This window comes from Ciconia boyciana, chromosome 4 (assembly GCF_034638445.1).
Source record: "Ciconia boyciana chromosome 4, ASM3463844v1, whole genome shotgun sequence".
NCBI classification, from domain to species: Eukaryota; Metazoa; Chordata; class Aves; order Ciconiiformes; family Ciconiidae; genus Ciconia; species Ciconia boyciana.
In genome coordinates, this window is record NC_132937.1 from 12667399 (window position 1) to 12690147 (window position 22749).

The 22749-nt window shown below is 40.3% G+C and overlaps 1 protein-coding gene across 4 annotated transcripts; it reads left to right on the forward strand.

Moving 5' to 3' along the window:
- Positions 1-3598: 3598 nt before the first annotated feature.
- Positions 3599-21150, forward strand: LOC140650697 (arrestin domain-containing protein 3-like). 4 transcript variants are annotated; one of them, XM_072859381.1, is made up of 8 exons: positions 3599-4271; positions 8379-8460; positions 11660-11807; positions 13053-13155; positions 13687-13943; positions 14357-14519; positions 15342-15496; positions 17792-21150. In XM_072859381.1, exons 1-8 carry the CDS (start codon positions 3992-3994, stop codon positions 17999-18001), a joined length of 1398 nt encoding a protein of 465 aa, XP_072715482.1. In that variant the 5' UTR covers positions 3599-3991; the 3' UTR covers positions 18002-21150. The 4 variants fall into 4 exon arrangements, with proteins under 4 accessions (XP_072715482.1, XP_072715483.1, XP_072715484.1 ...); XM_072859382.1 differs by lacking the exon at positions 17792-21150 and adding an exon at positions 17201-17713 and having other exon boundaries at positions 3602-4271; XM_072859383.1 differs by having other exon boundaries at positions 3603-4271; positions 20410-21143.
- Positions 21151-22749: the final 1599 nt, after the last annotated feature.

Below are 22749 nucleotides of genomic sequence, written 5' to 3' on the forward strand. Positions count from 1 at the left end.
TCTACCCGTTGGGGAGAGCTCCAACCTTGCTCCTTTCCTAAAGTCTCCGGCAGGTGTTGGAAAGACTCCATCCTGTCGACTATGCCAATTAGTGTGGTCCGAACAGTAATGGAGTCTGACAACACATTATAACCCAAACTTTACTGAGGCAGTAAGAAAGATGAGCATCAATGCGCCCATGCGGCGACTCACCCGATCACTGATGGCAAACACAGGATCGTAAGCGATGCCATGGCTCTGGCGGACTATCAGGGACACTTGATGTCCGGGTCATCTGACAGCAACAGCCAATTGCGCTATATCTTTATAAATGTATATATATATCTATATAGAGATACACACATACATATATAAGGATACATTAAAAATAGTGTAACTATGTATACATAAATAAAATACATATATATATATTTGTACACTCCTTTATATATATTCCTATATACGTATATATTGTATACATTGCATATAAAAGTATATATTTTTATATCTGAGCATTTCCTGGTCCAAAGGAAGCAGGCAGCCAACCAGAGGGAGAACTGAGAACACGTAGGTATGACAGTGTCAAAAACAGCCCTCAGCCAATCACAAACCAGTACGAAAACACATGGGGAATGACGCTGTCAAAAGTAGCGTCCTCCCTGCCTGTAGTGAGAGGGGGCTTCCTTTTCTGACATGCTTCTGTAAACAGAAAGGGGTGGCTGGTCCTGCCAGCCAATCACAGGGCTGCCTGAGAACACGTGGGTATGACGATATCAAGAAAGGGCTGTCAGCCAATCACAGAGCAGTATGAAAACACATGGGTTTTGATGTTTAACAAAATGGCAGCTCCCTGTCATAAAATGGCATCTGAAAAAAAAAAAAAAAAGTGGCCCCCTGTGTATGTAGGGGGAAGGAACTTCCTGGTCTGATGTACTTATGGGTAAACTGGAAGGGGCAACTGGTCCTGACACCCAATCGCAACAGACCACATGACCAGAAGAGGGGGCGTGACCTCCAGGGCAAACGGTACACATGGTTGCTTGGGGGGGCACCTGTTACTTTTATCTTGGATAAAAGTTGTCCCTATGTCACCGAAATCAGGAATCCAACTCCTTAACACCAATGTAGTATTAAGAAGCAGGCATTCTTTATTATGGCGCCAGATGCACGGGGATCGTTCCACCTAGCGTGCATACCGCAGGTTACATCAACCAAAACTTATATTGTCCAATTACATACATATGCATCAAATTTCCCGGAATGATCATGCATATTCATTCTATTTCCCAGAACTAATTATCATATTTGCGTGGTCATTACGCATGCGTCCTTGAGCTCCAAGGGGCTTCCGTGGGGGTCTCTGGTGGTCCTTGGTGGTCGTACAGGTGTGTCCTTTAGTTGACCCCTTCTTATGGGCATGCGCAACATCACCTTGCTTATGTAACTTGCTTCCCTTCTTCATGGTGCATGGTCCCTAACAATGATTTGGCACCCTTAACACAAACCAATTATTCTAACCACCCTCGATTCGTTGTCGAGATGGGCTGGGGCTGTACTGGGAACATAGCAGCATGACCATACTACTCCTCGTCCAATTGTCTTTGGGCATAGCAGCATATCCATAGCCATAGGTGTACAAACACAATATTAAAGTATTATCTACCCCGCTCCTATCTCTATGTTGCTTAGTTACAAAATAACAAACTAATCATTTTGGTTACATCTGGTTACACCTATACTACTAACTAGTCTTGAAAACTGCGTCACTTTCATGTAAATCAGTACATCTGATCACTCATGATATCTTTTAATTAACTCAGAACAACAGCATATCAATATATGCAAGTTAGAGAGCTTCAAAGATTGTGTATTTTTGCATTGCATAGAAATCCAAATTTCCCAGAAATATCAATGGATTTAGTTCTATGTGTTTAGAAAAACATCCAAGAAGTCTGAACTATGTCTCCAGCCCCAGAAATTGCTCTGAATTGCTGCTGTGCCACTGTTGCAGTGAAACTTAGATTTATCAGTACTGTTCTCAACATATCCAATATGTCTGAGAAGTAGGGTTTACCATTCACTGCATTTTCCACCAGACTATAATCCAGAAACTGGAAAGAGCTGTCTGCTGCCCAGTATGACATATGATCAGGATTCCAACAGTCTGCATATTGCTCAAATCTAATATACTACAAGTTGGCTCACAAATGAAGTGATCTTCCTAATAGCCTACTCGCATGAAATGCTTAGAACACATCCCACATCATGACAGCAGCCATGTTATTCTGAAGTTGCGTGTCCAAAAATGGCTTGGCAAGAGACAGCAATTCTACTGAGAGAGGAAGGCAAGTTAGTAGATCATATATAATGTGGGGTGGGGGGTGGTAGTGTTACACCAGCAAACTAAAATGTTTTATCCATCTCCAACAAGCCTGGAATGGGCGAACCTAGCAAGTATACAAAATACATCATCTGTATTAAAAAAATAAATGAGAAAACACCATAATGCCATGTCCAAATTATGTAAGAAGGTCCCCTTCCTTCCCCCCAAATCCATATGAATATCCACTTGGTTAGCAAGATTTGGGTCTTTAAACTTCACAGATCTTCGAGGACCTGCAGAAGGCAACTGCTGTGCACTTTAAATTCTGTGCAGATCCACACTGACAGATGTGGTGGATCCATGGTGGCAATGAACCCAGAACTGGAAGGACAGGAATTGTGACCCTCCTGTCTGAACTCCATGAATGGAAGAAATGGTGCCATTCCTTTATCCAAGAAATGTCACCACAGGGGAAAAAAAACCAGCAGCGGCAGCAAACAAACCAGACCCCAAACTAAGATACTGTAGAACAATTATATTTAAAAGGATTAACATAGGAAACTTTACCTTGATAGAGGTTTAAATGTTTACTTTTGCATAATGCCTCGCTTTTGTACCCTCACCCTCAGTGAATACGGCGGGTGCTGCTGGGGGGAAAGAGGGGGAAGGGCCAGGCCGGCAAAGGCGGCCGTGCCCCGCTCACCTGCCCGCCTCGGCCCGGCTCCCTGCCTACAACCTGCTCAGGACTAGCCGCTTCACAAGCAAAAGCTTTGGGCGAGATCTGTAACTGAGCGACATGCCGAGCGATTTCCCGACAGAATCGTTGCTATTTTTGCTGTTAGCCAGGCAACCCGTGGCTGAGGGAGAGAACCCGTGCCGGCCGCAGCCAGACTCCGGGGCCCGGCGCTCACCGCCCACTGCCCGATTTCAGCTGATAGCTCCTTCCGAGACACCTCCCGGCCAGCCAGCCGGGGCCCGGCGCTCACCGCCCACTGCCCGATTTCAGCTGCTAGCTCCTTCCGAGACACCTCCCGGCCAGCCAGCCAGGGCCCCCAGGCCGTGCCAGGCAGTGAGACGAGACGAAACGAGACGTCGAAGCCCTCCGGACAAGGAGCCCTCACACCCACCGCCACAGACGCTTTTCTCTCAGTTCTTCAGTACCTATCTCAACACCGCACTGCGGGCTCGCAGCAGAACCCTGGCTCCACCAGGAATACTCCGGCTCTCTGCGTGAGACTGGAGCGATAGCAAAAGAAAAACGCACACGACAGGGAAGATACGCGCAAGCGGCGGAGGAAACTGCCGCCACGACTCGACTCGCGCATGCGCGGCGGGGTTGTTTTTCACAAAGCTGTTCTTAAAGTGAGCTGGCAGCGTGTGGGTAGCTGTCTTTGTAAGGAGATCGCAGCGCTGGGCCGCCGCCGCTGTTGCCGCTGTTACCACCACCACCACCACCACCACCACCACCATCATCATCATCATCACCACCACCATCATCACCATTACTGAAGTTGGGGTTTTGTCAGTAATTCCGATGAAGCATTTGTAGGGGACGCGCTGATCTTGTTGGCAGGCTCTTTGCGCGGCAGAGGCGTTGTTCAGTGTAAAGTGAAGATCGCATTTTGTACGAGACCTTGACTTTTTTTTTTTTTCCCTTACAGTATATTTTTATACACTTTGTTATAAAATATGGTGCTGGGGAAGGTGAAGAGTTTGACAATAAGCTTTGACTGTCTCAATGACAGCAATATCCCCGTCTATTCTAGCGGGGACACAGTCTCAGGAAGGGTCAATTTAGAAGTTACTGGGGAAATTAAAGTAAAATCTCTTAAAATTCATGCAAGAGGACATGCGAAAGTACGTTGGACTGAATCTAGAAATGCTGGATCCAACACTGCCTATACACAAAATTACACTGAAGAAGTAGAGTATTTTAACCATAAGGACGTTCTACTCGGGCACGAAAGAGGTAAGCTTTTCACTTATTCATTCGCTACACGCAGACGTTTTTCCAGAAAAAGACACATCTTTGCATCGTCCTGGTTTATCCCTTTTTAATATGCAGTCTCATAGAGTTCGCTATTTCTAAAGATGAGGAAATGCTGGTTATGTTCTTAGGCTTTATTTTTGATTATTTGAACACTTACTTAATATTAAAACCGTGTTAAGGTGCATTTTCAAAGTACCTGCAAACAGGACTTTCATAAAATACCTGCCTTTTAACAGAGTCTTTTCATAAGGATTTGCATTTTTTAATACAGTTTTTTTTTTGATCTGCAATGTCGTTTTTTTTCTTGGTGATATTAGCAGGATTTGTTTCTCTATGGGGAAAATAACTGTTAAATCAAAACCAGATATGCGGTAAATTACTTTCTTGGTAGCATCCTATCGAATCATAAGTGTAATTAAAACATAACACTAGACTTTTTGACACATAATAGATACAGGTCTGACTTTCAGACTGATATGCGATGATTTTTTTTTAAGGTTGGTTCATTGTTGGCAGATAAAAGATTCTCTGTGGCTTACTTTGACATGCTATCACCACCCCACCTGTAGTTTTCCATCTCTTCCTTTGTTCTAAACTAGTATACTTGTAAATTACTTTCATTTCTTTTATTCAACTCCCCTATGGGGGACCCAAATGTAAAAATCTGTCTGAAAGGCCAAATAAGAGTTCATGGTTGTACGATCGGAGCATCGCTTCTGAGTTGGGGAGTTCTGGAACCTGGTCTGCTAAGCCCCTATGGAAACGGAAAGTGCCCTGCAAATTCCCTTATTTTGGGTATGGAAATGGGGTATTACACTGTGAGCGGGATTGTGGGTCTTAAGTTTGGTAATCTATTGTTCGCATAGTTACGTTGTGAAAGTATAAGGGACTCTAAGCTTGGTTTTTTTTCTGAAGTTTCCACCCTTTGTTAGAAGCGGTTCAATCCTGTTTGGGACCGGTCCTGGGGAGAAGGGAGGGAGTACTCCTTCTCTCCGCAGATTGGTTGCACACGTCAGGTGGTGGCGATGACTTAATTCCTAGCACAAGAAAATGTTAAAACTGATTACATAATTTGGGTCGGGTGTTTTGGTGTGTTGTTTTGTTTTTGTTTTAAATACGCAGCATGCTTACTGCAGAGATCCTCTGCAGTAAAATGTAATTTTTAAAGAAGTTCGACTATAGATTGCATTGAGCCTTTTATTAAGCACTTCTGAAATAAATACTGTAGCAGAGTGGAGTTGCTATTCATTTTAATTATGTTATCGTGATGCAAGCAAGCACGGGTCACTCATGAGGTGGCTTTGTAGCTCAAGTGTTCTTTATACTGTCGCCTTAGAAATAATTCTCTCATGTGAAAGTTCGTTCATCTCTGGTTTGCAGATGACAGAAACGTGCAGACGTGCATGAGTCGTTCATAACAGGATGTATGCTTGCAAGTAGGAGGGCGACCCCATGCTTCTAACTGTCTGCTTAAGCAGCAGCAGCAATGATTTTGCACGTGGACTGTAGATCCAAATGCTGACCCCGATAGTAGGTGCTTGGTTTTGGCTGGAAAGGGAACAAAGGGTAGCAGGGAAGGGACAGATCTGACACGTTCCGACACCAGAAGCGAGACGGGGTGCGCACCGTTGCATGTGCGGCACGTAAAAACTTAAGCAGCTGTCCCGGGACGCCACTGCCCCTCCCTCGGCTGCAGGGGCAGGACTGCGAACACTCGCCGCACGGAGTGAAGTTTAACTCAACACATACCTACCCTAGCATAATCCGGAAGGCCACGCCCTGTCCCCGCCTTGTCATTGGCCTGCTGGGGTTTGTTAGCCTGTTGCTAAGGCGATGCCAGCCGCTGATTATAGGGGGCTGGGACGTGGGGGAAGAGCGAGGCTGAGGGAGCAGGTTCCCCTGCCCGCACTCTGGTGTGTGCTGGGGGCGGGGCGAGGCGAACGGGCTCTGGCCACCCTGAGGTCAGCCCTGTGCGGGGTTGGGGGCGCTCCGGGCCCCGCTTCCCTGAGGAGTTACAGAGTATGCGCGGTGGGGGAGGGCACTAGCTGTGAAGTGAGGAGTACAAGTTTACCTTGCTGGGAAACCGGGCGGTGGGGTGTTTCAATTCAGCAGTTACTGCTTTCTCCCTTGCTGCCTGCCTTCCCCCCTCCGTTATGGGTCCGATCGCGGCCTTGGTAGGTCGCAGCGGGCGCTGCACTGCTGAGGGGGAGCGCTGTCACCCTGGTCCCTTTTTGTTGGGAACAGGGCCTGCCTGGCAGTGTCGGCCTTGACGGCTCAGAGGGCACGCTGCCTTTCTTGGGAAAGTCCATCTCTGGGGACAGACAGAAGCATTCAAGCTCCTGCCGCGCACATCCACTAGGCCAGCAAGGGGCTGCGAGCAGGAGCGGCCATTGGGACACATGGCCCAGCAGCCTCTTGCATCCCTCACTCGGTTGTCTTTCCCCTCCCGCACCCCCGGCCAGCACTATCCGTAATCGCCTTTCAGTAATGGTCAGCACATGTTCCTGAGAGAAGTGCAGGACCTTGCACATAGCGCAGGGCAGGCCGGGGCAAGCCAGCAGCATGGCCCTGTGGTATGAGGAGACCGGATGGTGAGGCGTGGGTGGTGCCCCTCCCTCTCTCCTTACCTCTGCGGTAGTCAGGCTAGGCTGTGAGCAGAGTTGCTGAGCAAATGTGGTGGGGTGTAATGTATACTGTATGTATATGAGTGGCTGGCAGGGGATCTGCTCGTGCCTGTTTAGGCCAATCCTCTCCTGCTCCAGCCCAGTCTGTGACTGACAGCTCAGTACTTGTTTACCACAGTGGTGCTGCTGCTGCTGCTCAGGCTCAATGGGACTGCTGATCTGGCAGGAAGGAAGTGAAGAAGGGATGAAAAAACTTATGTGCAAGGAAAAGATGATTATTTTTAATTTTTAAAAAAAACAAACAAAAACCTCCAAGTGTGTTTTAACAAAAAAAGCATTATACGCATTGTTTTGCTCTTTCAGTGTATTGAAGATTCTTATTTCATGATATTACGTGCTGAGGGTGCATTTGTGTAAATAGCGTTCTAGTGTTTTTTATTTTTGCATAGGTTTGTTTCAGCATTTCTGGTGCACTAAAGAAATTAGAGCATCAGCATTTTTGTAGGACAATGGGAACTAGAAAAATCTTAAAATGTACCAACATTCCTTCATGATGTTTCAGACTATTAACAATAGGTAGTGTCTTTTGCATAATCCCACTATACGTGTTTTTATTACCCCAACCCTTTTGTATACGAGATGCTCAATTATTTTCTCTAAATAACTTTCTGTTTTGATGGAATCAGCATTTTTCTGGTTTTATGGTAATTCTATCAGAACAAACCACAAATTTGTTGGAGCATTTGAAGCAGTACAAGGAATCACGACTATAAACCAAGGTCAGCTTTCTTGTCGAAATTAGGAAATGTTTGGGTCTTTGCTATCCAAGCAAAATCGAGCTAAACTTTGAATCTTTGATACATTAGCTCTAAACAACATTAACTGGACAGCTTGCCACCTTTTGTGCCCCTGAATTTGTTTGGTGCTTTCTAGGTGGTGCTTGTGTGCTTTTTTTGTTGTTGTTTTAAAAAAATAATCAATTTTTGGATGCTTGCTAGGCAGGAGATAGAAGGAAGCTGAATTACTAAATTTAATCTATTAATGTAGCAGACTTAATACTAATATCACTTAATACTATTAGAGAGCTCTATTTCATTTTAAGTTTTAACTAGAAATCATATTGGAAAACACATTTTCCATTACAGATCTTTCAGGCAGACCTTGAAATGGCAGCAGTTACAACTATGTCAGTACTTGGAATCAAGATCATAAATTAAAACAAGTTAACTTCTGCTTTTATGTAAGGTGAATCTTGGAATCTCACCTAACCTTAAAAATTCTGCGGCCATACATCTAGCAGTTAATACAAATGGACTGGAGAGACTTGTTTCTGGGACACCATGTTCTTAGTATTGTAAAGAATGTATAAATCCCTCTTATTCTGGAAAAGAAACCTATATAATATATTATGCTGTGTAAAACGTTCACAGGTGGAATAGCATATTGGGTTTTTCCCTCCTAGATGATGACAATTCTGAAGAAGGCCTTCACACCATTCATTCAGGAAGGCATGAATATGCATTCAGCTTTGAGCTTCCACAGATGTAAGTACTTACATGCAGTACACAGCTTGTGTGAGAGAAGGCTAAGATACGTACCTGCTTAAGAAAAATTCTTGTGGGTGGAGGGGAAACCTTTTCAATGGCAGTAGGAGTTGTGCTCAGACATGCAATAGAGGACATAATCTCATTAAACTGAAGAGGTTGCTTTTAAACTGGTTAAGAGTTTTTCACAAAACAGGAGCTCATTGTTGCCCAGTTGGTTACTCTCTCTTTTGACCGAGGTCTACTGACTCATTATGTCTTGTGGTATTTTACCCCTTCACAGGAGAAGGGAGGGGAATTAGTGTCATTTGAGTCCCGCAGAGTGGCTGAGGTGTCTTCTAAATGAAACAAGATTTTACTGGAGCCATGCAGGCCATCAGAACTAGTGATAAGATAACAGCTTAACTGTTCGGGCTCAGTCTGAAACAGATGTGGCAAGCTTAACCACACTTGAACAAAATAAGAGATTTTTTTCTAGTTTAAATAGGATGTATGTACTCAGGCTGACCTTTATGCAAAAAGCCAGGATGGAAATAAGCAAATGGATGGGTGGATGAAGCAAGAAACATTCCCATACCTAATCCCACTTGTCTCCGAAAGCAAAGGTTGAAGCAAGAGTGATAGCAGAAGTTGTAAGATAAATTGCCACACACACACGCAAAAAGTTTGAGGTGTCTAACGTATACATTGTGAAGGGAAGATTTACACATAGAGGAGTTACCAACATGGGAATTAGCTAAAACACAAGTTGCAGGAAAATTAAATATAAAGGAACAGAGAGAGTCTGGAAATAGATGAAAAAGAAGGGAGGCAGGAGGAGCCTTTTACTGTAAAAGCCAAGTGCTGAAGTCATTAAGGTTAAAAAAAAGTTGGCAGAATATTAGACGAATACCTAATATTAAAGCTAATAAACCATCTACTTATTAGAGGGGCTGGCTTTAGCAGAACCTGTAGATGATAAATGCTTTTACGGATCAGTTTCAGTGAATAGCACAGGGCTTTACAGTAGATATTATTGGAATGCCGAAGAAGACCCATATATATGGAGACTTTTAGAAGTCAATGTAAGGTTCAGATGAAAATCTCTTCTATAAGAAGTGATAAGGGTGATACCGATATTCCCTTGAGTTGGAAGGGATGTTAAAATATGAAAGAACAAAACAGTAGATGTGAATATGGAATATTATGTTTGAGATTAAATAGATGACCAGTAAAATAGCACAAGCATTGATTAAAACACTAAAGTTCTTTTCAAGTGACTTGAAGGAATAACTATGAAGCCATCTTTGATAATACTGAAAAAATGAAGGCTGGTAATAAAAGGCCTGAAGAACACTAGCTTGACACTGCCTCCTTACTGTTTCTTGCTATTTTATATCCATAGAATATTTCAAAAATTTATTTAAAACAAAACCGATGTGGTGGGTTGACCTTGGCTGGCTGCCAGCCCTCCATGCAGTTGCTCTCTCACTCCCCCTCATCAACAGGACAGGGAGAGAAAATAAGATGGACAAGCTTGTGGGTTGAGATAAAGGCAGTTTAATAAGAAAAACAAAAGCTGTACACGGAAGCAAAGCAAAAATAATTCATTCGCTACTTCCCAATGGCAGGCAGATGTCCAGCCACTTCCTGGAAAGCAGGGCCTAAGTATGTGTAGTGGTTGCTTGAGAAGACAAACACCATAACCATGAATGTCTGTGTCAGCCCTGTCTGTCTCTTCCCCCCCCCCCCCCCTTCAGCTTTTATTGCTGAGCAGACATCATATGGTATGGAATATCCCTTTGGTCAGTTTGGGTCAGCTGTCCTGGCTGTGTCCCCTCCAACCTCTTGCCCGCACCCAGCCTATTGGCCTTTGGGAATGGGGTGTTGGAGAGACAGCCTTGATGCTGAGCAGTGCTTGCACAGCAATAGCTAAAACATTGGTGTGTTATCAACACTGTTCTAGCCACAAATACAAAGCACAGCACTATATGGGCTGTTACGAGGAAAGCGAACTCCATCCCAGCCAGACCCAGTACAACCAAATACAAAGCAATAGTGTGGGGGGGGGAACCAAAAACCAGGACACTGACTGGCCTTGGTGATTTTTGCCTTAAAGGATACTGGGGCAGGATGAAACATTGAAGACTGATTAGAAAATCCTTTCATTTGTGTTTTTAAGGAAAAAAAAAAAGTAAACATTTCAGATGTGCAAATAGAGATGTCAAACCTGTAGCAGAAAGAATCATTCTAGTAAAGTACTAGCACAGCTAGTATTATTCCCTACAGAAGTTAGGGAGGGAAGCTTTGCCCATAACTTACTTTTTATTACGATGCATTTCAAACGTAGTGCAATATAAAAATTCTTCCTTTGAGATTAAAGGCAAAAAATGTTAGGAAAAAGACAAGTTTCAGTTAACTGGACATGACCGGAATATAAAAATTCGATGTCCTTCACCTTATGATGTTGGGGAGGGAGGGAGAGGAGGAAAAAAGGGTAATGCTGAAAGGTTTGGAGTCCCTTTCCACATCTTTCTTCCCCCCCCCCCCCCCCCCCCCCCCCAACTCCCCAAAAGGACTTCCTTTGTCTTTCAGCATTCAGAGCAGAATAGTCTTTATCTTTTTTTATATATATAAATATTTTAAGATGGCCTCATCAGGGTAAAGGAAAATTAGAAGATGCTCAGAATAGTCTCTCTCTATTCAGAACTCTAAATTGAAATATTTAACTACCGTACTTAAGGCAAAACAAACTACTAAAGCACTCAGTTATAGCTAAAATAAACCACTGAGATACCAGCCAAGTAAATAATACACAATTATTTACAGAATACAATGTCCAAAACAATAATTGGATGGTACTAATGCTAATTTTATTTGGTGGTCTTAATTTGACCTTAAAAGGGTGTGCTTTATTCTACACTTGAAAGTGGCCTCTTAAGTCTAAAGGAAATGTGTACTCTTCTGGCATTTTCTAGCACAGTTCTTTAATTGATTCTTAAAACTTCTACAAAACTACTGTTGGATGAATTGGAGATGATATTTTCTCCCAACTTTAATCTTACATTTTTTTCTGAGATATGGAAACTTTGCAAATAAGTTATGCTTATTATGATGCACTAAAAATACAGTTCTACATACTAATTCCCAATCTGATCAATTGTATCGTTATTGGAAAGAGATAAAAAAATTATTCAACTTTGACCTTTGTCCTGCACAGACCACTTGCTACCTCATTCGAAGGCAGACATGGCAGTGTGCGCTATTGGGTGAAAGCTGAATTGCATAGGCCTTGGCTTCTACCAGTAAAATTAAAGAAGGAATTTACAGTCTTTGAACATATAGATATCAACACTCCTTCATTACTGGTAAGAACTTGACAGAATTACTCATTCTTCTTCTGGCGTAAAAATAATGAAGTATAATAACTGAAACAACATCAACATGTAATTTTACCTAATATTTATTTGCTAGTTTAACTACAGCTGCTCTTTTAAGTATTATATCAGTTTAGCAACTCTAACTGCTGGTATTTTGAAGGCTAAGTTATCCTGTACTTGGAGTTGCTTGATTTTTACGATACATAAAATACATTCGTCAATCTAAATCGATACTACTAAATTGTAGAATCTCATTAAGGAAGAAAATTTGGTGAACTGCTTCTCTTTAATTATAAATAAAGAATAATCTATGGAAGGAACGGTGCAACTCTTGAAGTTAGCAGTCCCTCACTAAAAATATTAAAATGCAAAGTAAAAAATTTAATGCAGTGCATAATTGATAATTTCCATATGGATAGTTTTCTACTGATGGGGAGAAATCATCACAATTCTGTATAATCCTTTCCTGAAATTTCATTTTATCAAAATAACTTTAATATCACAACTGCTTTCAATGAGGATTTGATTTCAGTCTGGCCTAAGATTCCTTTATTTTATCCCTTCCTCAAATTTTAATCTAGAGGGGAAAAAGAAATTTAGAAGTCCATTGAAGTAGGTTTCTTGTGTGTATGGGTGAAAAATCAGGCTTGCAAAGGGACCTTGCACAAACTCCATTAAAAGCGAAGGTTTCTCATTTGACTTTAATGGGCTTTGGATCAAGCCCCAAATCCTGATGTTGTGTAAAATAAGTCTTTTTAATATAGATGAAACAGGATAATTCGGAAACCGAGGAAAAAGCAGGAGTCAAGATTACAGTAGTTTAGCTTAGTTATTTTGTTTCTGAAATACAGCTTAATGGAAAGTGCGAAGATGTTCTGATTTACTGTTAGTTAAATGAAAAGCTCTGCAACAGTATGTTGGGATGTGTAGGCTATGAAGCCTTTTGTTTTAAGCTATACAGTATTTATTTTTAGTATTAAAAACTGTTTTAAGTATGGCTGTAGTATGGAGGATGGCAGAAAAAGCAATACTAATACAGCAATGGAATTAGGACAAACATTGTATAATGCTGTTCAAGTTGCTTGAGACTTTTCCTATGAAAGTAGCTTTGTTTATCAAAATATGTAATAATAAGCGCATTATGAAAATGATTATTTTCCTGTGTTGATTTAAATACCTGAAGAGATTCATGGAGCTCCTAATTTAATGGACGATATTTTTCTCTTCTTGCAGTCACCCCAAGCAGGCACAAAAGAAAAGACTCTATGTTGTTGGCTTTGTACCTCAGGCCCAATATCCTTAAGTGCCAAAATTGAAAGAAAGGGCTACACCCCAGGTATGTAATAGAAGTAATTATAGGATATGCTTTTCCTTCCCTTTTAAAGCTACAGTTTGTACTTACTGTTTTTATATAAATGAAACATTAAGGATATTTTTACCACCTCAGTCTGCATTTAGCAATCTTCTCGGTATACTCTGTTAACTAAGACAGTGCTACTTGTATCTCTAGATTATTAAAGGACCTCATCTATTAGACTGGTAGGTTTGGGGTTGGTGGCTTTTTGGTTGGTGAGGTTTTTTTGTGGTTGGTTTGTTTGTTTGTTTTTTTTAATGGGGGGGTGTTGTGTTTGGTTTTTGTTTGTGGGGGCTTTGTTTGTTTTGGGGTTTTTTTGAACAGCTCGTGGGGATCTTGCTTCTATTAGCATCAGTGGATGTTTTTCCAGGTAGAGCAGTGATAGCAGCATCTGGTGAGTTATAACAGTATATAGAATGTGACAGTTTGCTTAAGCTGCCTTGTAAATGTAAAGAGAACTTGAAAATATGTTTGTTTTTTTGGTTTGGTTTTTTTTGGTTTTGTTTGTTTCAGGTGAATCAATTCAGATCTTTGCTGAGATTGAGAATTGCTCTTCCCGCATGGTGGTGCCAAAGGCAACCATTTACCAAACACAGGCATTCTATGCCAAAGGGAAAATGAAGGAAGTCAAACAGCTTGTAGCCAACCTCCGTGGGGAATCCTTGTCATCTGGCAAAACAGAAACCTGGAATGGCAAGCAGTTGAAAATTCCGCCTGTTTCCCCTTCAATCCTTGACTGTAGTATAATCCGTGTGGAGTATTCACTGATGGTATGTTGGGCAGTCTGTTTCACTCTTGAGAATGAGTAGCTTCCAATATTCTATACAAATTCCTAGCACAGCATTTTGTGATAACTAGTTATGAAAGAAATACATGTTCTGGTATTATTGTCCTGACAGGAGATCTGGTAAGTAAAATTAGTTTAAATCATGCAAGTTCTTAAAACAGTTGTGTGTCAACTAAGCAAGCATTTAATGAGTAGACTGTGTTTCCATGTGAGGGCTCATGATAAGACTCTTCTAACTTGAAGAGCTCGTGTCTCCATAGGGGTATGGGCCCTAAAAGAGAGTATTGAAACAAGCTCCTCCTGGAAACTTCCATGGAAAGACAACTTGGGCTAATACTTATGAAGTGCTGATAAAACCCCACATTTTAATCATACACTTGTTTCATTTTTCTTCAGGTATATGTTGATATTCCAGGAGCCATGGATTTATTCCTTAACTTACCACTGGTCATTGGTACCATTCCTCTACATCCATTTGGTAGCAGAACATCAAGTGTGAGCAGCCAGGGTAGCATGAACATGAATTGGCTTGGTCTGACACTGCCTGAAAGACCAGAAGGTAACTTGATAGTACAAATCCCAATCAAATTGTAGTCTGTTCTGATTTTTGTCTGCTTTATTCTTCGCAGTCTTGCTAACAGAGTCAAATTACATCCTTTCATAATAAAGCCTGCAGGAAATCTGTTGTGGATGTTTTCTTGCCATCTGTTTGTCTTATGTAGAAGAACAGAGTTTCTTCCCTCCCTGCCTTTCTCTCTCTGACAGACAGTGAAATCCATCTGCCTTGGAAGGTGGCAGAAATGAAAGCACAGGATGCCATTGTATTTGTGCACAACTTCATTACTTCCACCTCCAGTATCCCAATCGCATCCTTGGTTATAAGGCATTGCAACCCATAATAGCAGTTTCTGGGGTCTCTTACCAGCCTTAGTAGCTAAGGCTTTGTGAAAAATAATATTCTTTTTTATGGGAAATCTCTTATGGCCAAACAAAGAATTATGTATTTCCTTCCTTCTGTTTTCATGTATCTAATATCCTGGGTTTTTTTTAAGTACAAATCCCAGACCTGGAGACTTCTGGAGTCCAGAGGACTGCAATGTTCTGTCATTCCTACCTGTACAGAAATAAATTATGTTTGGTATGCTTTAAATTTTAAGGGGATAATTAAGCCACAATAAACAGTGGTCAGTCTGTTTTTGAACATAAGCTTAATATTAGAATAAAATGAAATAGTCTAGTCTTCCTTTTTTGTTTAACAATTTTTTAAGAAGTCACCTACCTGCTGGTGAATCTTACAGTGATTAAAGTTTAATATTTATCATGCTATATATTTTGACATGCATAAGAACTTGTTTGAACTGCATGTACCTTCTCCCTTCAGCACCTCCTAGCTATGCAGAAGTGGTCACAGAGGAAAACAGACAGTCCAGCCTTGCACCTATAGCTGCTTTTGATGATTTTGAGAGAGCACTTCAAGGACCATTATTTGCATACATCCAGGAGTTCCGTTTTCTGCCTCCACCCCTATATTCAGAAGTAGGTATATCTGTCAGAATATGATGATTCATGTATTGTTTGTGTCTGGTTTTTTTGGTCTTGTGGAATAAGTTTAGGAAGCTCTTTCTCCTTCCTAAAATAAGGAGAAACCATTAAAATGATTAACATGGAATAAGTTGGTTTTGGGGAGGACTTTTGTTTGTTTGTAAGATGCAGATGAATTGCATCAAGAGTTTTCCATACCTGTTTTACAGCATGGGTTACCCCTTTTTATTTTTTTATTTTTTTATTTTTAACATGAACTCTGCAACCTTAAATTTAAAAGGTGCTCTGTGAGGTGCCTTGGCTTCTCTATCATGCTATTTCCTGGAGCTGCAGACCTGGAAGATAATTTTCCTTGGCAGCACTCTTCCCTAGTCTAATAATTTCTGGAAGTTTTCTAAGTGTTGTTTACCATTTTAGCAACATAATTTTTTAAATTTGTGTATTAAAAATAAAAAAGGCTTCAACTTTCACCTCTGCTGCTTCCTAACATTTTATAGCAACCACTAAACTGTATTGCCTGCATGTGTGTTTGTTCTGTGGATGTAGGGCTTTCAGAAGCTTCATATAGAAAAGTGACATACTGGTATTCATTTGTGACTTAAGTTTTCTGAAGTACACAGTTCTTCAACACTTTTGTCCTTTACAGAACTAAAAATGCAGCCACTGAATAACCATGAATGCAGATTTCAAAGCTTTTCATGTTTATCTTTTTCAAGAAAAAGCAGTGATATAGGACAAAAGAAAAAAACCTTGTCCTCTGGCCAAATTTTGCCTGAATTTACCCAAAGTGGGTGAAAAGTAGCACGATTTCTCCCCCCCCCCCCCCCCCCCCCCCCCCGCCTTGAAACACTGCTGCGCTAATGAGCGGGCAGAGGGGAGTGTTTTTGTGTGCTAGACACTTTCCTAAGAACTCTGCTATAGCTTAACTCTAGAGCACAAGTCCTGAGTCCTTTTCATTTTAGGTACTTTAAGATTTAGAAATAAGCTTTTTTTTTTTTTTAAACAAACAAAAAACAAAACCCCCCAAAACAGGCTTTATGAAGTTAACTGATGCAATGTTGTCTAAAAGATGCACTGTACGCTTAAACTATTCTTACCATCCAGTTTTTGAGACCTAAGTTAGCAGGCTGTACCCCTTCTTTCTCCTATAGAAAGGAAGAGGAGGTAAGGTTTAGAACACATGAACTCTTGAAACATCCCATAGGATATTTGATAATTAATTATTTTTAAATTAAAAAGTAGAATGATTTTTTTATTGATAACTTTTTGCCTTTTCAAGCAAAACTTCTCTACTTTTCTCAAATCAATTAAATATTTCTTAAGTTATGTTTCTAGTGATATGTTGTCATCTTTTTGTATATATCTGATAATTCAAAAGACTTCTATGCTAGTAAAGCAGAAATTTTTAAAGTTTTATATTAGTTATTCATGCTTATCCTTAAACTACAGGCCGATGGTAATTTAAAGTCTTCTACTGTATCTAATATTTCTATTAATTTTTATCCAAAGTTTTGTCTGACTAGAAGTTTTTCAATTATTTCAATAACCTTTGGACTGGGAATGCCATATATCATTATAATTGTCTTAAAAATCAAAATGCACAAGTTTGTTTCTAGCAGTTGATTCTAAAATGCACTGGGTGGTTGTGGCTTTTTTGGTTTGGGTTTTGGTTTGGTTTTTGTTTTCCCTTTTGGTTAGATTGATCCAAACCCAGATCAGCCCACAGATGAGAGACCATCTTGCCCCTCTTGTTGAACGAATCCATAAAAAGCTGACTTGACTTGGGTTTTGAATCACACCTGCTGTGTTGAAGATCAAGGTGTCATAGTGGAGACTTGCTTTTAAAGGAAATGGTGTTGCTCTTGCCTGTGTGGTGAATAAATGAAAACAACCTGTGATCATGCTTTGACACCTACAGCACGTCATAGGACTGCTCCACATGCTTGAAAACCTGAGGCCCCCCCCTTAAATAGTGGCACATACTAGGAGCAGCCTTACTAGTATACAGTCACGTGTTTCAAAACACTCAAACCATGTTGTAAGAGAGGAATGGCTGCTGCTTATGATTTGAAAATTTGCACATACTTATTGCTTATGTTTATACAGTTCAGCGTCGCTACAGCTTTTTCTCATTTATGATGGACTGTTGTTCCCCCCCCCCCCCCCAATTGTTTGTAATCTGCACAACAAGGAACAAAAGAAAGCTTTGACAAAAAAAAAAGCGATGAAGACTGACAAATGCACTGACTGTTTGTTTTTGTTTTTTTTTTTTTTTTAAATTTAATGTAGCCTGGACTTTATCTGCATATGCACATGCTCAGAATTGTCCTAGTAGGCTGGTCATGTATCACCTCTTCAGCTTGGATTCTATTATGGATTTATTTACAAACATCACATGCCTTCAAGCCAATCCTTCTTGCTTTATGTTTTGCAGCCAACTGTAGTAGACAAGCAACAGATATGTGGGGGTGGGGGGAAGAGATAACAGAAGGAAACTAATAAGAGACTTTTTCAAGATTGTATACCTTCTTGATTTCTTTTAAGAATTTGTTGCCTTTCTGCTATTATTGCAAAGCAATAATTTTTTGTTTTGTTACAGACTGCCTAAAGATCACTTAATCTCAGGTGAACTCATCACTTGCCAAACTGTTAGAATGCTATTTGTTTTGTTACATTGCACTGAGTTATTTCTTTTGTTTTGTGTTCATGTTTTGGTTTTGTTCTTTGAGGGGGATTTTGAATAGGGACATGCACAAAACTTACAAAGTGAAAGCAGCACCAGCAGACACCAGCAAAGTGCAAAAAGAACTTTAAAAGGGGATAGTAATATGCTGTCCAGGGTTCATAGGCAGAGAGATATCTCAACTAGTAGGGATGGGAAGGAGAAGGTTGGTTTGTTTGGTTTATGGCTTTTTTTTTTTTAAATAATACTTAGTTACCTAATCACCAAAAATTATATATAAAATGAGTCTCCAGTAGAAAGTATATTTCAGACTGGAGTAGAAGTTTGAACTATGGCAACTAAGCAACAGCTCGGTTTGTGCACTTTGTATTATCTTCAGGGTTTATGATACTGTAAAAATAGTAAGACTAAAACTATAATAAAACCAGGCCAGAGTATCAGTGTTACCAGCCATACTCAAATTAGTTTGCTGAGAATTGCTCTGATGGTCTCCTGAGCTAGTTCTGAGAGCTTTAAAACAACAACAACAACAAAAAAATCTCAACAACTTTAAACATACATTCATCTAGAATGCAAGAAATTATATGTAGAAAAAGCACTCACCCCTTGAGTGTATCCTAAAGAAGAAAAGAATTATGGAGCCATTAGATTTGACCAGTGCTTTTATGCTAGAGATTGGTAAATGTAAATTCCCTTTTCAGAAATCATGTAAAATCTTGTCAGAGACATATCTGATGTTGACTACTTAAAAGCTAATCCATTGTGTATATCCTTGTGCAATAAAACAGCTCAGGAGGGAGAGGGAAAGCTGGTGTTTTTGCATTGTGCTCATTCTTACAAAGTTCTACCTTATTTTTAAGGCTTCATAAATATGACAAAATAGGCTTTTCCATAAGTGGCCTTTATGAGAACATGAAAGATATTTCATGTTTCAAAAATGATGACAGTGTGATTAAAATGAGTCACACTTTAAGTGATTCAGTTCAAAGGTTTGGACTTTGATAAGCAAGAATTTGAAATTGGGTGATGTCTTCTGCTGGCCAATTTTTGTGAATGTCCCTTCCTTCTACCCTTTCCAACCAGACAAAATTTTAAAAGTTGATAAGATTGTTGGCATAAAAGGGCATTTGGTGATTTTACTTTTTTTCTTTTTTGTTATTTTAACAGACTAGGGAACAATTTCTGATATACATAGTATTAAAGTACTTATCCCAGTATAATGGAAAACTATATATGAAGCAGAATTGACCAATGTTGTAGTAATTGACATTGCATCACAGGCTGTGATCAGAATGAAAAATTCTAAAACTTTATCAAATAAAGACTTCCCATTTAAACTTCTTTGTTAGTTGTTCAGAGGCATTACAGGTTCATAGTTGTAGACCAATATTTGATACAGAATCTTGATCTGAATTAGGAAAAAAAGTAAAATCCAAGCATTAGAGAAACAAAGTGCAATATTAAATGTTTGCTTTATAGATTATATTCTATGGCTGTTTGTAATTTTTTTTTTTTGGTGCTGGATATGTCCTTATGGACTCTGTTTTAAGAAAACTATGTGGAAAACAATTTAATTTTTCATATTGTTCTACCTTGTGGAAAATAAACTTTTTTAAAAAAAATGCTTTTAAATGCTTTAACTGTAAGCCATAAGATTGTTTGTGACTTAAACATTTAATATGTGTCTTTGTATAAAATAATAGCCATAAGGATCAAATTACTATAGAAATACATATGCTCTGTATCAACTACATAGGGGGGGAAAAACTATTTCTGGAGCTACACCACTGATTAGCACAAGAGCTAAGTTTCAGCACCTTCAGTTCCTTTTTCTTGTTTATATCAATGATTTCTTGGGGCTAGGTTCCAGATGGGAAGCTACAATACAATCTCCTAAATTTAGAAAATGCCAATAACTTACAGGATATGAATGTCTTTCCAGGACACTGTTTAAAAAATATTGTAACTGGTGACCTCTGTTCGAGTTGTCGGGTATTTTCCAGTACATATGGTGGGGGCAGAGATTGCACATTTTGGTAGGGGTGGGAGGAAACTGGGGAAGGGGAATTACTTTAAAAGCCAGATAACTCAGTGGTTTGCAGTTGGGATCTGAAGGTTGGTTTGTTGAACTGGGGTCAATAAGGTGCGTCTTGCTTTTTCCTTGGAAGTCTAATGTTACCAGATGCTGAAAATCACTATCTGCTATTTGTGTTTTGGTCAGTAGAGCTTTGCAAGATATTAATACAGCTCCTCAACATTCCAGAAATGAAGCACTGCCATAGCATCTTGTTTCTGCATACTGCACACAGCTGAACCTCTGACAAAATGGACTGTCATCATTATTTGGTATCAAAATGTCATTTGACCTAAGGCAAGGTTCACTAGGTTAGCAGCCAGGGACTCGGGAGTCCAATATATGCTGTTCCTGTCTGTGGTGTTAAAGGTACTGAAGACCACTAAATTCTCATTCTCACTGTACAGTAGGTTTTATGGTGTATGCTACTAACATAGACAACCCAAACATTTGATCTAACTCCTTGTATAATGCAAACAGTAGACTTCATGAATGTGTGAATTCTTGTGTGAAATAAAATGCTTTGAATTTGTAACTGCCAACTATGGAGAATTAAGATATTTTAGGTTTTTTGCCCATTAATAACACTTAATCATTTGTGCCTGAGTTCTGCTTGAAACTAATAGGAAATATAAAAAATAAGGTTGTCTCTCATTATGATCATATACTCGGAACTCCTTTATAGCTGAGTGACAATGATTAGAATATTTTTTCTAATAACAGCACAACCCTTTTTAATAACTAAAGTTTTTAATGCTATGTGGCAATGTTAGAATTTAAATTCTATCATCAGTGTCATTTAAGGGACACATACTTTGAGCATATTTGTGCAACACTTCCTTGAAATTACATTTTTAGACCAGAGCTACTGCTTATGATTTTTTTTTTTTACCTTTAGGTTTATTGTTAGCATTAATAAAAAAATTGGAAATTACCAGTTTTATTCTGGGTGTTTTATTTAAAAAAAAAAAGCAAATTTTTCATATTTCTGAATATTAAAATATGCTACAACAGGATATAAAACTAATGGCTCTTTTACATCATCAGCTATCTGCAAAAATATACAAAAGGGTGATGAATTATAAAACTCCACTATCTGAGAGCTATTAGGCAATGTTGCAAAATTGACGGGTTTCCCCCCCCCCCCCCCCCCCCCCCCCATTATCTAGCTAAAATAGTACTTCTTAATCCCTTTCTGAATTAAAGCCTGTTGTGGTTTAACCTCAGCTGGCCACTCAGCACCACACAGTGCTTGCTCACTCTTCCCCCCCCCGGCACATGGGGGAGAGAGAATCAGAAGAGTAAAAGTGAGAAAACACATGGGTTGAGATAAAGACAGTTTAATAGGTAAAGCAAAAGCTGCATGTGCAAACGAAGCAAAATAAGGAATTAATTCACTACTTCCCCTCGGCAGGCATGTGTTGGACTTACTCTTGGGCCACAATCCCTTCAGAGGTATACCTGTTGTGGCACAGACATAACCACAGATGCTTCAAGATATACCTGCTCTGTTGTGGACTTATTCACAGCCACAGATGCTTCAGGGTGTCCTGCTCCTGTGTGGACTCATCCACAGGTCACAGTCCCTTCGACTTGAGTTCACACTGGAGTTCCAGCCTGTCCAGTACAGCAGCACAGAAACAGCAGCAATGCCCTGGCCATCTGCCAGCCCAGGCACATGGCTATTGCTGTTATCAAAATGTTCCCAGGCACAGCAGAGTAAGATGATAAGCAGAACAGCAAGCAGCAAAAGCAAAAAGCAGCCACTAACGAGCACTCTAATATACAGTAAGGCAAGCAAGCCCCATGGCAAGCACAGGAGCCTGTCAGTTGATAGCTAAACAGCAATAACAGCTATAAATTCCATCTAGCACATTCCAATCAAATCAGTTGTTTTCTCGAACCCTTCAAGCCTCATGTTGGGCGCCTAAAAGGACTGTCATGGTTTAGCCCCAGCCGGCAACTAAGCACCACACAGCTACTTGCTCACTCCCCCCACAGTGGGATGGGGGAGAGAATCAGAAGAGTAAAAGTGAGACAAATGCCATCACTCCAAATGTCCCCGCCTTCCTTCTTCTTCCCCTAGTTTATATATGCTGAGCATGATGTCATATGGTGTGGAATATCCCTTTGGTCAGTTGGGGTCAGCTGTCCCAGCTGTGTCCCCTCCCAACTTCTTGTGTACCCCCAGCCTACTTGCTGGTGGGGCAGCATGAGAAGCAGAAAAGGCCTTGACTCTGTGTAAGCACTGCTCAGCAATAACGAAAGCATCCCTGTGTTATCAACACTGTTTTCAGCACAAATCCAAAACATAGCCCCATACTAGCTACTATAAAGAAAATTAACTCTATCCCAGCCAAAACCAGCACAAAACCTTTTATGTTTTAGAAAAATCGACTAGTAAATCACCATAAAGTACAGCTACCTTAGTTTTTCAGAGCACAGGAACACTCATGAAAGTTCAGGTACAGAATCAAAGAACAGTCTTCA